General features: G+C 41.8%; 1 protein-coding gene across 1 annotated transcript; it reads right to left on the bottom strand.

The window, feature by feature from the left end:
- Positions 1 to 1959: 1959 nt before the first annotated feature.
- Positions 1960 to 8950, bottom strand: LOC136217422 (uncharacterized). Its single transcript, XM_066004017.1, has 2 exons — positions 5991 to 8950; positions 1960 to 5401 (listed from the first exon to the last, which is right to left on the bottom strand). Exons 1-2 carry the CDS (start codon positions 8948 to 8950, stop codon positions 1960 to 1962), a joined length of 6402 nt encoding a protein of 2133 aa, XP_065860089.1.
- Positions 8951 to 13812: the final 4862 nt, after the last annotated feature.

Genomic DNA, 13812 nt, shown 5'->3' with positions numbered 1-13812 from the left:
TCAGTTTCCTTTTGCAAATATTAATTTATTAAGTAATTGTCAACAATAAAAATATTCACGAAATAAATCGGCTTAAACTAGTGAAATCAGAAAAAACATGATAATTTATCCCGGACAAAATGGGTATCTACAGTTGCCCCCCTTTGTATAACTTTATGCAATAAAGATATGCAAAGTATCCCTAGATATACATTTTGCACGCTTTTAAATGTTGTTTATCTTATAAATAGATGTCGGTTCCAAGACTCGATCTCAGGGGATCCATGTGATTAGGGTTCGAATCCCGAGGACTTGATCTCAGGAGATTCGGAGGAAATAGACATTTCTATCTTGAATAGAGATGAAACTGCGAGGCGAGATCTCGAAAGAATATCCTGATCGAAAATAAACAGAATTGAATCCTGAGGCTTAATCTTAAGGGATCCGAAAGGAACAAACATTTCTATCTTGAATAGAAAAAGATTGCGAAACTAGATCTCAAAAGGTACAACAAGATTGAAAATAAAAGAATCGAATCGTGAGGCTTGATCTCAGAGGGTTCTACAGAACAAAACGTTTCTATCTTGAACAGAAACGGAGTGCGAGACTAGATCTCGAAGGAATAATAAGATCGAAAATAACAGAATCGAATCGTGAGGCTTGATCTCAGAGGATTCTACGGAACAAATGTTTCCATCTCGAAATAGAAACGAATTGCGAGACTAGATCTCAACGGAATAACAAGATTGAAAATAAAAGAATCGAATCGTGAGGCTTGATCTCAGAGGATTCTACGGAACAAATGTTTCCATCTCGAATAGAAACGAATTGCAAGACTAGATCTCAACGGAATAACAAGATTGAAAATAAAAGAATCGAATCGTGAGGCTTGATCTCAGAGGATTCTACGGAACAAATGTTTCCATCTCGAATAGAAACGAATTGCGAGACTAGATCTCAAGGAATAATCAGATAATAACAGAATCGAATCATGGGGCTCGATCTCAGAGGATTCTATAGAGGGAGGTTTAGATGGGATGCTGAAATTTCCACTTCGCGACTACATCGTGAGCATCCATCTTCTTGTGAAGAACTAAATAGTCCTTTTGGCCCAATGGGTTACATCGTCGAGCAAGGACGGTTTTGATCGAGGATGATTTTCACAAGGACCTATACATTTGTGAAAGTATGGCGTGGTGGATACATGTGGACTCGACATTTCTTTAAGTTCTATATTTATCATGCATTCTATACACCATAAAAGAGGCAACTAGTGCGTGCAGTGACTCTGAGGAAAAAGGCGCACATATGTTTTATTTCGTGCGGTATGATGCATGGCAAGCAAATTTACTTCATTTTTGTTTATCTCCTTTTTTCAGTTTCTTCAAACGCCCGAAGGAATGCCCCGAGCAGGGATCATTCACCCCGGACTCATTTATCCGAAACCCCGATTGTTCTAAGAAGTAAGTTTGATTCCCTCCATACTATTGGCAAGTGTTTGTTTATGCTGCCCAAAGCGGTCCCTATTGACCCTCGTCTTCTCCACTCCATCATCCTTCTAGAGTTGGGGCTATCGTGGGAATATGGTCCTGTATGAACGTTCTTTCTTTCATTATGGTGCAATACAATTTTCGAGGCTCGATCGCTGCTAATTCATTATTCAAACTTCATCCTTCCGGGCTGTTAAGGCAGGAGCGAAATCTCTTACAATCTTCCCCTTTTGTGTAATAATATTCGTTAGCATCATGCTCCCCTTTTTTTCATAAAAATTCGTCAGTATTATGCGAGAGAAAAGAAAACAAGAGTATAAAGAAAGGACTTCTTTTAAGTGAGCGTAATTACATATTAAAAGTATATACGTATATAGGGCGTATTCATGGTTGACAGAGGATCAGAGATATTTTATTTTTTTATAGAATCATGCGTTATTCAAATACCAGGATAAGATGTTTGACAATCGTTTGACAATCCTAAGCACAATTATGCAAAATATTTCTTGACAGAATCAGAATTTACGGGGTTCGGCAACTCGTTGCCATCCATGTTTGTCAACGTCAACGCCCCTCCGGTGAACGCCCTCTTCACCACATAGGGGCCTTCATATTTTGGGGTCCATTTTCCCCGAGGATCTAGGTTCTTTAAAATAATCTTCTTAAGCACCAATTCCCCCTCTCGAAACTGTCTGGGTCTCACCTTTTTACCATACGACTTTATCAGTCTTCTTTGGTATAGTTGCCCGTGGCATATTGCTGTCAACCTTTTTTCTTCAATGAAATTCAGCTGGTCATATCTTTTTTGAGCCCATTCCGAATCCTCTATCCCTGCTTCCATCATAATCCTTAATGACGGAATCTCGACCTCTACGGGTAAGACAGCTTCCATACCGTATACTAGAGAGAAGGGAGTTGCACCAGTGGAAGTCCTAGCCGTGGTTCTGTACCCGTGCAACGCGAATGGTAACATCTCATGCCAATCTTTGTAAGTCAAGGCCATCTTTTGCACGATTTTTTTGATGTTTTTGTTTGCGGCTTCAACAGCGCCATTCATTTTCGGTCTGTAAGGCGTGGAATTGTGATGTTTAATTTTGAAATGCATACACATTTCTTCCATGGTTTTGTTGTTGAAGTTTTTCGCGTTATCCGTAATGATGCGCTCGGGTAATCCATATCTGCAGACGATGTTATTTTTCATGAACTTCGTTACCACTGTTCTGGTTACACTAGCGTAAGATGCAGCTTCAACCCATTTGGTGAAATAGTCAATGGCGACGAGGATGAAACGATGGCCATTCGAAGCCTTTGGTTCGATAGGCCCAATGACATCCAAACCCCACATTGAAAAAGGCCAAGGTGCCACCATTACATGGAGCTGTTCGGATGGCGCGTTCATGTCATCTGCGTAAATTTGGCATTTGTGGCACTTTCGGACATATTTGATGCAATCAGATTCCATCTTGATCCAATAGTACCCCATCCTTAAGATCTTCCTAGCCAAAGCATGTCCTCCGAGGTGGGTTCCGCAGAACCCTTCATGTACCTCTTCCACTAGCTGCTGATTGTAAGGAAAGCATACACATCGGATTAAAGTGGTATCGTGATTCCTTTTATATAAGATGTCTCCGCTTAGGAAGAAACTTGTAGCCAATCTTCTTATCGCCCTCTTATCATTATTAGTTGCCCCCTGGGGGTAGATCTGTTCCTGTATGTAGTTCTTGATATCATGATACCATGGTTTCCCATCGGCCTCCTGTTCTATATTCCCACAATAGGCCTGGTCTTCATGCAACTTAATCTCGATGGCCGGTAGTTTTTGACATTTCTCTAGTTCAAATGCGGAGGCTAAGGTTGCTAATGCGTCTGCCATTTGGTTTTCCAATCGGGATACATGTTCAAATTTGATGAAATGGAAACTTTTGATCATTTCTTGTATATGCTCTTGATATGGGATGAGTTTACTATCTCGAGTTTCCCACTCCCCATTAAGCTGGTTGATGACTAAAGCCGAATCTCCATAAACTTTCAAATTTTTTATTCCCATTTCTAACGCAGCTCGGACTCCTAAAGCGCATGCTTCATACTCAGCCGTATTGTTGGTATTCTGAAAACATAGTCTTGCTGTGATAGGGAAGTGTTGACCTTCTGGTGATACCAAAACTACCCCTATCCCATGACCCATGGCGTTGGACGCTCCATCGAACCTCATTGTCCACACATTAAGGGGATTTTCATCTATCTCGACAGCCACAATGTCTTCATCTGGGAAGGACACCTCCATCGGGTGGTCATGTTCCACGAGGTAATCAGCGAGAAAATTCGCGATCACCGAGCCCTTTATTGCCTTTTGAGCCACATATACAATGTCATATTCAGACAATAAGACTTGCCACCTGGCCAACCTTCCCGTTAATGCAGGTTTTTCGAAGATGAACTTAACCGGGTCCATCCTGGAGATCAAACACGTAGTATTATTTAGCATGTAATGTCTCAATCTCTGAGACGCCCAGGCTAATGCCGCACAAGTCTTTTCTAGAGGGGAATATCTGGATTCGCAGTCGGTGAATTTTTTACTGACATAGTAAATGGCATGCTCTTTTTTCTTTGTTTCGTCATGTTGTGCCAAGAGTGCACCCATGGAATTATCGTGCGCCGTTAAGTAGAGCAACAACGGCTTATCCGGATTAACGGGCTGCAATATCGATGGATTTTGCAAGTATTCTTTTATCTTGTCAAGGGATTTTTGACAATCCGGATTCCATTTGGAAGGATTGCACTTCCTTAGTAACTTGAAGATCGGCTCGCAGGTCGAAGTTAATTGAGCTATGAAACGAGCTATATAGTTCAACTTCCCTAGGAAACCTCTCACTTCTTTTTCCGATTTTAGGGGAGGCATCTCAAGTATCGCCTTGATTTTGTCTGGGTCAACTTCAATCCCTCTTCTACTCACAATGAATCCTAGGAGCTTTCCAGAAGTAATGCCGAACACGCACTTCGAAGGGTTTAGTCGTATTTGAAATTTCCGGAGTCGCTCAAAGACTTTCCTTAGTACGACCACGTGATCTTCATTTGCTCGCGATTTTGCTACCATATCATCCACGTATACCTCCATTTCCTTATGCATCATGTCATGGAATATAGTGACCATCGCCCTTTGGTACGTTGCCCCTGCGTTCTTTAACCCAAACGGCATCACCTTGTAACAGAAGGTTCCCCACAGGGTTACGAAAGTTGTTTTTTCTCTATCTAGCATATCCATCAAGATCTGGCTGTAGCCTGAAAATCCATCCATCAAGGATAACATATGGTACCCGGCGGTGTTATCCACCAATACGTCAATGTGGGGTAACGGAAAGTTATCTTTCGGACTGCCTCGATTCAAATCCCTGTAATCTACGCACATCCTTACCTTTCCATCCTTTTTTGGAACTGGTACCACATTTGCAACCCATTCTGAATAATTAGATACCGCTAAAAAGCCAGCATCAAATTGCTTCTTCACCTCCTCTTTTATTTTTAACAATGTTTCCGGCTTCATTTTTCTCAATTTTTGTTTCACCGGTTTGGATTCAGGTTTTAGCGGTAACTTATGCACCACAATGTCTGTATTTAGACCGGGCATATCTTCATACGACCATGCGAACACATCCTTATATTCCTTTAATAAGCTTGCTAGCCTTTCTTTGATGTCTTGGTCCAAAGTTCCATTTATCTTAACTTCTCTGGGCTCCTTTTCCATCCCTAAGTTTACTACTTCTAGGGCCTCAACTTGTGGTTCCATGGTTTTCTTTTCTGCTTCTAACATCCTTTCAATTTCTGTAGGGATTTCTTCCTCAATTTCTCCTTCAAAGTCCATTTCATAGACCGAATTATCGAAATTGCCAATTGGTTCATAATTATCATGATTGTCAAATACCTCATCACTGCTCCTGAATGCACACATCATAAAAGGAAAAAGAAAAAAAGAAATAATAAATATTGGTATAGATATATGAAAAGACAAGAAAGATGGTCGTAGGTGTGAAAACTTGCACTTTATTGAATAACTTTTTATTGAAAAAGAAAAGGGCGCCAGATAACATTTCATTCTTTAAACCTTAGGCATAATTTAAAGAAATTAACACTTATTATTACTTTTTTACAGGAAGATCATAAGTTTTCCAATTCTGGAGCTCTCCTTCACAAATAGACACCCAGTCACTTGGTCCTGGATCACCCTCGTCTTTCCCTATCACTGAAATGACCATCGTCCCGTCATTTAGCGAGAACCTCCCCTTACTTATGAAAGCACTGCTTATGGGAGGAAACTCCCTTTTATCTTCATTGACCTCCCTATTTTCCAACCTAGCAAGGAGGGCTTCTCTTTTTTGTTGTTGTATCTTCCACCTTTCGTGCCTAGTAGCGTGGTATCCCAATCCTACTCGAAAGTAGTTTGCCAAAGGTTCCAAACAATCAGCCCTTCCTTGATTATCCTTTCCTAAACCTCTTTGCGCCTGATAATGGCTTCTTATCATTTACCTGGCCATTGCCATTACTGCCTTAGAGTGTCGGGGCATAAAAATTTGCGGCCCTTTGGTAGTATAGGCTGCGCTTGCAACCTCGAAGGTCTGAAATGAGCTTTCGATTGACTCTTCGGCGACGTCGATGTAAGGCATCGAATGGCATTTGCTTATCAAGATATCCTCCTCCCCAGATACCTCTATTAGCTTCCCATTCACTATGAACTTGATCTTTTGATGTAACGAAGACGGGATCGCTCCTGCAGAATGGATCCAGGGTCTTCCAAGCAACAAACTATATGCAGGGGTGATGTCCATGACTTGAAAGGCGATGTTGAATGTCACTGGTCCAATTTGAATTGGCAACTCCACATCACCTATCACCTCTCTTTTAGTTCCATCGAAAGCCCTGACTAGAACGTTGCTAGGCTTTATGTATGAACTATCCACGGGCAATCGAGCTAAAGTCGATCTGGGCATGATATTGAGGGATGACCCATCATCAATCAACACCCTTGCAACAGCGTGATCCTTGCATTTAACAGAGATATGCAGCGCCTTGGTGTGCCCCGTACCCTCCATCGGTATTTCATCATCTGTAAAGGTGAGATAGTTGGATGCTACCACATTACCTACTATATTATTCAGGTTCTCCACCGATATATCATGGCATATATATGCCTGGTCCAAAATCTTGAGTAAAGCTGCTCTATGGGATGTTGACGACATTATCAATGACAATAAGGATATGCGAGCCGGTATTTGGTTCAATTGTTCAATCACTCTGTACTCGCTTTGCTTTACCAACTTTAGGAATTCACAAGCTTCATCCTCCGTAACAATTTCCTTAGTGGATGACTTATCTGAGGTATCGAATTCTTTCTCCAAAGGGTCCTCTACCGTATCACCCTCTTTTGCTTTTCCTTTTCTACGCCTTTCTGTATTTTCTCGACGTCTCTTTTCTACTTCCTCTGATGTGAAACACCGGCCACTCCTAGTCATTCCCGTCGTTCCAGAAATGTCAGCCAAACCCTCCACGTGACTGGTACTACAATTTTGTGGTACTACCATACTATCATACTTCCAAGGTACTGCCCGTGTACTCTCAAATGGGAAAGGAGTTGGAGCCTGAATGATCAACTTTGTCATGAAAGTAGATTCAAGATCCCCAACGAGAGATGGTTGCCTTCCATCATAGTTAATCACTATAGGAACCGGCAATGATGATTCCTCCCTTTGCACCATGTTCACACCTGCTACTCTCTGACTCGATGCCTCAAAAATTAACATCTTCGCATCCATACATTCTTGGACCTTTTGCTTGAACTGATCGCATTCCGTGATTAGGTGTCCCACTTTCTCCGCGTGATAGCTACATGTGGTTCTCCCTTCAGGATGTTCCTCGAGTAGTCCTATTTTGCACATTATGCGGTATAAGTGTTCCATTGGCATCATTATTTCCTCTACTTTGGTCTTGACCAAGCAACGATCATCATTCGTCACCGCATTCACTACCTTTGCATCATGGTTAGGAAGTGGATTCTTATTCACGTCTGGTTTCTGATCTCGTTGATTGAACTTTAACCATCCCGCTTTGACCAGTTGCTGAACTTTTCTCTTAAAAGCAGTGCAATTTTCGATATTATGCCCTAACACTCCCGCATGGTATTCACACTTGGCATTAGCATCGTACCATTTAGGATATGGCGGTGCCATGGGTTCTATAGGACTAATTGACACCTGTCTGCTTTGGAGTAGTTGGGGAAGCAGTTCAGCATACGTGATAGGAATTGGATCAATCGGCTCCTGGGGTCTCCTGGCCATGGTGTTTTGGGAAAAGTTATTCCCCTGATTGGAAGTATTGTTCCAATTCCTTTGTTGCGAACCCCCTGCGGCGTGTGCAATAAACCCATTTTGAGGTATGTTTGGGGTGAAAGCGCTTGGTCCCTGAGAGAAGTTAGAATATTCTGTAGATGGATACCCGTGAATCATATGTGTCTCCTCTTCTTTCTTTTTTCCTACGATACCCTTCCGAAAAGCATTCTTGTCTGGCGAACTACTCTCTAATTTTCCCTTTCGTATGGCCTGCTCTATCCTTTCTCCCGCCACAGCAAAATCAGAAAAGCTCCCAGTTGTGTTGGCTAACATCATGTTGTAAAAGGGTGGTTTAAGAGTATCCAAAAAGCTAGATATCATTTCTTTATCGGACAAAGGTGGGATCACCTCTGCCGCCTTGTCTCTCCATTTCTGGGCATACTCCTTGAAGGTTTCAGAATCTTTTTTCTCCATGGTCCTCAGATCCTCTCTATTAGGGGCCATATCCATGTTGTGTTTGTATTGCTTCATGAAAGCGTCTGCTAAGTCTTTCCATTTGCGAATATGAGCTCGATCAAGTTGGGTATACCACCTTAATGCCGGCCCCTTAAGGCTTTCTTGAAAAATATGCATTAAAAGCTTATCATTGCTGGCGTAGGCTGCCATCTTGTTGCAGTACATTGTCATATGAGTTTGTGGACAAGAAGCCCCTCTAAACTTCTCAAATTCGGGAGATTTGAATTTGTAGGGTATCACGATATCTGAAACCAGACAAAGTGTCGTAGCGTCTGTGGTTCCATTGACCCCTTTGATGGCCTTCAACCTTTCTTCCAGCAGACTCCTTTCAGTAGCAAACTTTCTCAATTCATCCCTTATTTTTACGTCGTCAAGATCTGGGACGACGGGTGCTTCTTGATGAACCTCTTCATTCCTCGGTATTTCAATAAAAATAGTATCTTTCTTTTTCCCGTGAGAGGAAGAAGAGGTCCCAGCGCCGTGTGATTCAGGCGCTTTTTGAGTCTCTGTTGTTGATTTTCCTTTCACAATATCCATTAGTTGAGTCATTTGACCCTTTAGATCTGCTAGCCCAGCCAACTTAGCCATTTGTTCCTTTAACTCTTCCATTTCTTTCCTCATTTCTTCATATGCCTCTTCGTTCATCATTCTTACTCTCGTCCGGGTTTCGTAAAAATGAGCCAGGGGTGATTATATCGTTCTTGGCGAACTGCTGGCGTTAAAATGAATTGTTAATTAAAATCTTTATTTTCATGATTTATGTATAGCAAGGAGAGAAGAAAGAAAAACCAATGACATGCAGACAAATACTTATATGAAGATTACAATACATCAAAACAAGTTTTCTCACACAATATCCAAAATATGACATAACAGATAATATTCAATAAAATCTCGATCAGAATCTTCATCCGTGATTGCCATAGAACTCTAGTTTTCTGATGAGTCCGTCAAGATAACATGATAAAATAACTCCACTAGCATCGGCTATCACTAGCTGGTCTTTGAGTTGTGCTAACTCTTGTGCTATGCATCGAGCTCGTGCCGCAGTTTCCCTGAGAATGGTCATGGCCCTCTTAATTTGTTCCTTCGTCAAGTCTCCTTGTTCTTGATGGAGTTTATCCTGATCATACAGCCGCTGCACATCGTCCCACATGCTATTCACTTGTTGCTGGCTAGACTGATATAAAGCTCTAAGTTCCCGGATCTGGTCTTCATTCTCTCGAAGTTTTCCGGTTGCTTCCTCAACACAAAGTTGGTGTTTAAGAGCTGCCTCATCTCGTTCATGGATTACTAAATCCCTTTCATAAATCGCTGCATTCCTCTCATGGATTACCAAGTTCCTCTCGTGGATTGCCGAGTCTCTTTCATGCTCTACATAAGCTATTCTCCTTTCTAACTCCTCTATCCTCATTCCCATCATCCGTTCCTCAAGCGCTTCAAACCCATCAATTGCCATAGGCTGAGCGTCAATAACTTCATCTAGGTTGGTGGATCGAGGAAACTCGTTAGATTCAAAGACTTCATCCTCTTGCAAACATAGAGTGAGTTCAGCCGCAAACCTTTGGTGCCATGAAATATATTCTCCGCTAATGCCCCCGGTCTGGTCCCGATTTGAGATAACTTTCAAGTTTTCCCAAGCTTTTATTACGGCATTGACTTTGTCCCTCGTGTTTGTTTCTCCATAAGTGAAGTGGGCTTGATCCAGACCGTACGTAGTTGGAACAAATTGACGAGATCCGGCCTGTCTTCTTACTAAGCAAGGGGCATATCCGGTTCCTCCCCATGGACCTAACAAAGGTACCCAAAGGAATTCGCCACAGCGATATATGGTGTGAAGCTTTTCCTTCCAAGCCGGTAACCACACGATGTCGGACGAGTCTATTTTCTGAAGGAATCTAGACCATTCTTTTTTTGATGGACGTTTCTTTGGCCATATAGCTTCCCCAAAATCTGTGACATAGTTCTTGTACTGGTTGTAACTCTTATTGTATTTTATTTCTGGGAAGCCAAAGCGCTCCGGGCAGTGAAAATGACTTAGAGCCCATATGCATAGCAGTGGCGCGCACCCCACGAACCTTCCACCTCTATTGATTCTGCAATAATCTAAAGAACGGAAGGTTTCCGCTAATATCCCTATTACAGGGTTTACACCTTTAGCACCCTGAACCACCTTTGAGAAGTAGACAACAACCGCTGAGTCTACCCTTCCTAAACATCTTGGAAATAGCACTAGACCATAAAGTAATAAAGCCAGCATCCGAGTTCCATTGTCATTGCAAAGATTATCTACTGCAAACGCCATCATCTTAGGTACACTGAATTCTCGATCTGTTTCCCACCCTTCTATATCCTTGGCTTGAAGCCCTATCAATCTGGCTAGCTGTTTCTTTGCCTTTTCATTGTTATTATAAGCGAAGAGTCTGCTTTCCTTGGTCAGCGGGATATGAGTTAAACAGTGGTACTCTTCTAGGGTGGGAGTCAAATCGTTCATACCGAACATGAAACATCTGATGCTAGGATTCCAGAATTGGACCAATGCCTTAAGCATAGTGGGGTGAGTTGGTACATATATCAAGTGTCGTATCCACCCATACTCATGGGAGAAAGCCCTCACCACTGCAGCTGGTAACATCCCAAATATGTTTTTTAACTCCTCTAAATCATTTTGGTTGAAATCTGTTTTTACCCGGTCGGGAGTCACATTTACAGCCGCAACATCTCCTAGCCTTTGTTGGCTCTCTCTTGACCATGTCTCCACTGCCCTTTCTTCGAATATTTCGTAAGTAGGTAATTCCATTGAGATTTTATTGAATATCCTGTGTTATGCATATTTCAGATAAAGGGTTATATAAAAACAAATAAAAAAAAATAAAAAAAATGTATAAGTGATGATTATGCATGGTTGAATGATATGCGCCTCTTATTACGATTAAGATATAACAAACAGATTTCCCAGGAAAAGGATATCATTCATAACGATAAGGTATCACATATTTTTTGAAGAACACGTGAAGGATGACTGTTCCTTCATCTAGACTAATCCCTTTTTACACTTTACCCCTGTGGTAATGGGCCCTAATCGATAACGTTTGAACAGAACTGATACTAAGACGTGTCATCCTCCTCCAAAAGTTATCTTTACAAAATATTTGCCCCATCATGTGCATCTATCTGAATGAAACAAGGGTGATTGGTCCCCCTTTTTTTTCTTTTTTTTTTGGAACTCATCACCCATTGTTTCATTTTTTACAAAATCCTACATTCCAAAGGGGACTTCGACAAAATGATATGGCCCTAAGAAGTAATCGGCTGGTTTCAACCTTTCCTTTACAAAATATCTACTAATATATGCATCTACTAGAATGAAATGATAGATGGCTATCTTCATCATTTTCTCTATGAAGATCAATCCACTATCATCTCGCTTTACAAGGCTCCTAATTTATATATATAACAAAAAAAGAAGGATGAAGGCTCGTCTTTCTTGTTCAAGGCTGTATTCCCCTTTGTCATCTTCACCCTGCTGGGAGGACACTACCAATCTGCCTCAAGGGCTTCTTGAAGCCCTCCGATCACCATATCATCATTGAGGAATTCGAAAATATCCTCGGGTAACTGCTCGTGACGCTCCATGTCGAGTTCTTGCATGACTTGTCCTGGTGCTGCTTGGCCTATCGGAGCCATCAAAGGCTCAACATTCTGATTGATTTCAACTCCCAAAGGTTGGCTACCATCACCCATTTCCATGTGTTCCTGATTAGTGGACTCTGAAGACGCCACCTCTTGCTCTCTCGGATCCCCCTCTTCGTCCTCTTCTTCGCTATCCTCTTCTGGCTGGGATCCTCCTTCCTCATCATCTTCTCCCTCTTCACTGTCCTCTTCTGATTGGGATCCCCCTTCTTCATCATCCTCCCCACTGTCATAATCAAATGGGATCGGCTCCCCTGCGTTCATTGGCTGGTCGTGTTGGAGTATGTTCTCATCTTGGATTAGGTCTAAACCGTTCATAGCTAGCGGGGCCGTGTAGTAATGAGTTGCTGCGTGCCTTTGCGAATTTATCGCCCCCAATGGGATGACTGAGGGGAGAAGCTTGACCCTACCATCAAAATGGTAGTTTATGGGATTCAACAAGGCTAGAGGCACATCATCAATATGGTAATTGTTATACATCATCAACCTTTGCTTGACATCCAGCCAAGCATGCCTGTTCCTAATCGGGTCTTGCATGGGGTTGATGGCATAGTTGCTCTCCAGATGGACTACATATCAATTTAGGATGTGAATCCCATCCTCCCGCATTTCTAGCTCCTCCTTGATGTCAAATACAAGAAGCCCGTATGGGAGATTCGGGGCGACATGGAGGATCTCGAGCCACTCCTCATAGTCCCCGTACTTCAAAAGCCAATCATTAAAATAAGAGACGGCCCAGGGGTTTTTCAATCCAGTAGTGAATACAATGTATCGTCCATGCCTTGTCTAAAATGAACCCCATTTTCCCAGCTCGAGAGAGGTACCATAGTAGTGAATAAGCTTCATGCGGAAATCCCAGCATATCCTCCGCTGCCGTATAAAAGCAGTTCAAGTGTGGGAAAGTAGGGTGCCAATCCGTGAACTTGACTGGGGCATTATGTATCCCATAATGATGAAGTAGGATGTTCTGGTGAGTTTCGACCATCTCTCTGGCCCTATCTTCTAAAACAGCTCGGGTGATGTTTATCATAACGTCAGGGGGTAGCTCATTGTCCATAGGAACGTTCCCTATCAGGTGATCCATTTTCCTGGTGAAATGTGTTTGTTATATCTTTAATTTTAATAAGGGGTCATGCATATGTATGTACACATGAGGTAGCATACCGGTGGCAAAATATCACGCAAGACTCTATTGTACCATATTTCTATTGATATATATATGCATGAGTGAGTACCTAAACGTTTTTCCGAGAGGGTAATTGCTATTGGTAGCTTTGGTCTAATTCTAACGGGTGGGTTCTCAAACCACTTTTTGATACTAACCCCCGAACCGGGTTTAGTAAAATCTTTCTCACCAAAACTTGGGGAGAAAGCGGTTTGAGTTGAGAACATTTCACGGGCCTAACCAGGTTTCCCATGGCGGCACCCCTACTTTGTTCTCACCTAAAATCTTAAAAAAGGTAAGACCAGAACCTGACCTTTGAGTGTTCGTGTGATAGTGAGGATTATGATATGTATTGAACAATGTGATAAATAAAAAAAATGACATAATAGTGAAAATGAAAATACATCGCATATATTAATAAAACAAAAAAAAAAAAAATATACAAAACAAACAAACAAATTAACACAAATCACATATTAAATTAGTTTGACAGGTCCCCAGCAGAGTCGCCAGCTGTCGCTACCGGATTTTTCAGGGGCACGAACGCCGGAAGCTAAATCGGTTAATAGTTTTTCCTAGTTAAAACTATTTTTTAGAGTCGCCACCAATCAGAATTAAGGCGTGATTGGACACCGAAAATGGTTGAATTTTA

This window comes from Euphorbia lathyris, chromosome 2 (genome assembly GCF_963576675.1).
Source record: "Euphorbia lathyris chromosome 2, ddEupLath1.1, whole genome shotgun sequence".
Lineage (NCBI taxonomy): Eukaryota > Viridiplantae > Streptophyta > Magnoliopsida > Malpighiales > Euphorbiaceae > Euphorbia > Euphorbia lathyris.
The sequence above is the reverse complement of the archived record's forward strand: the minus strand, read 5'-3'. Positions and strand labels throughout refer to the sequence as shown.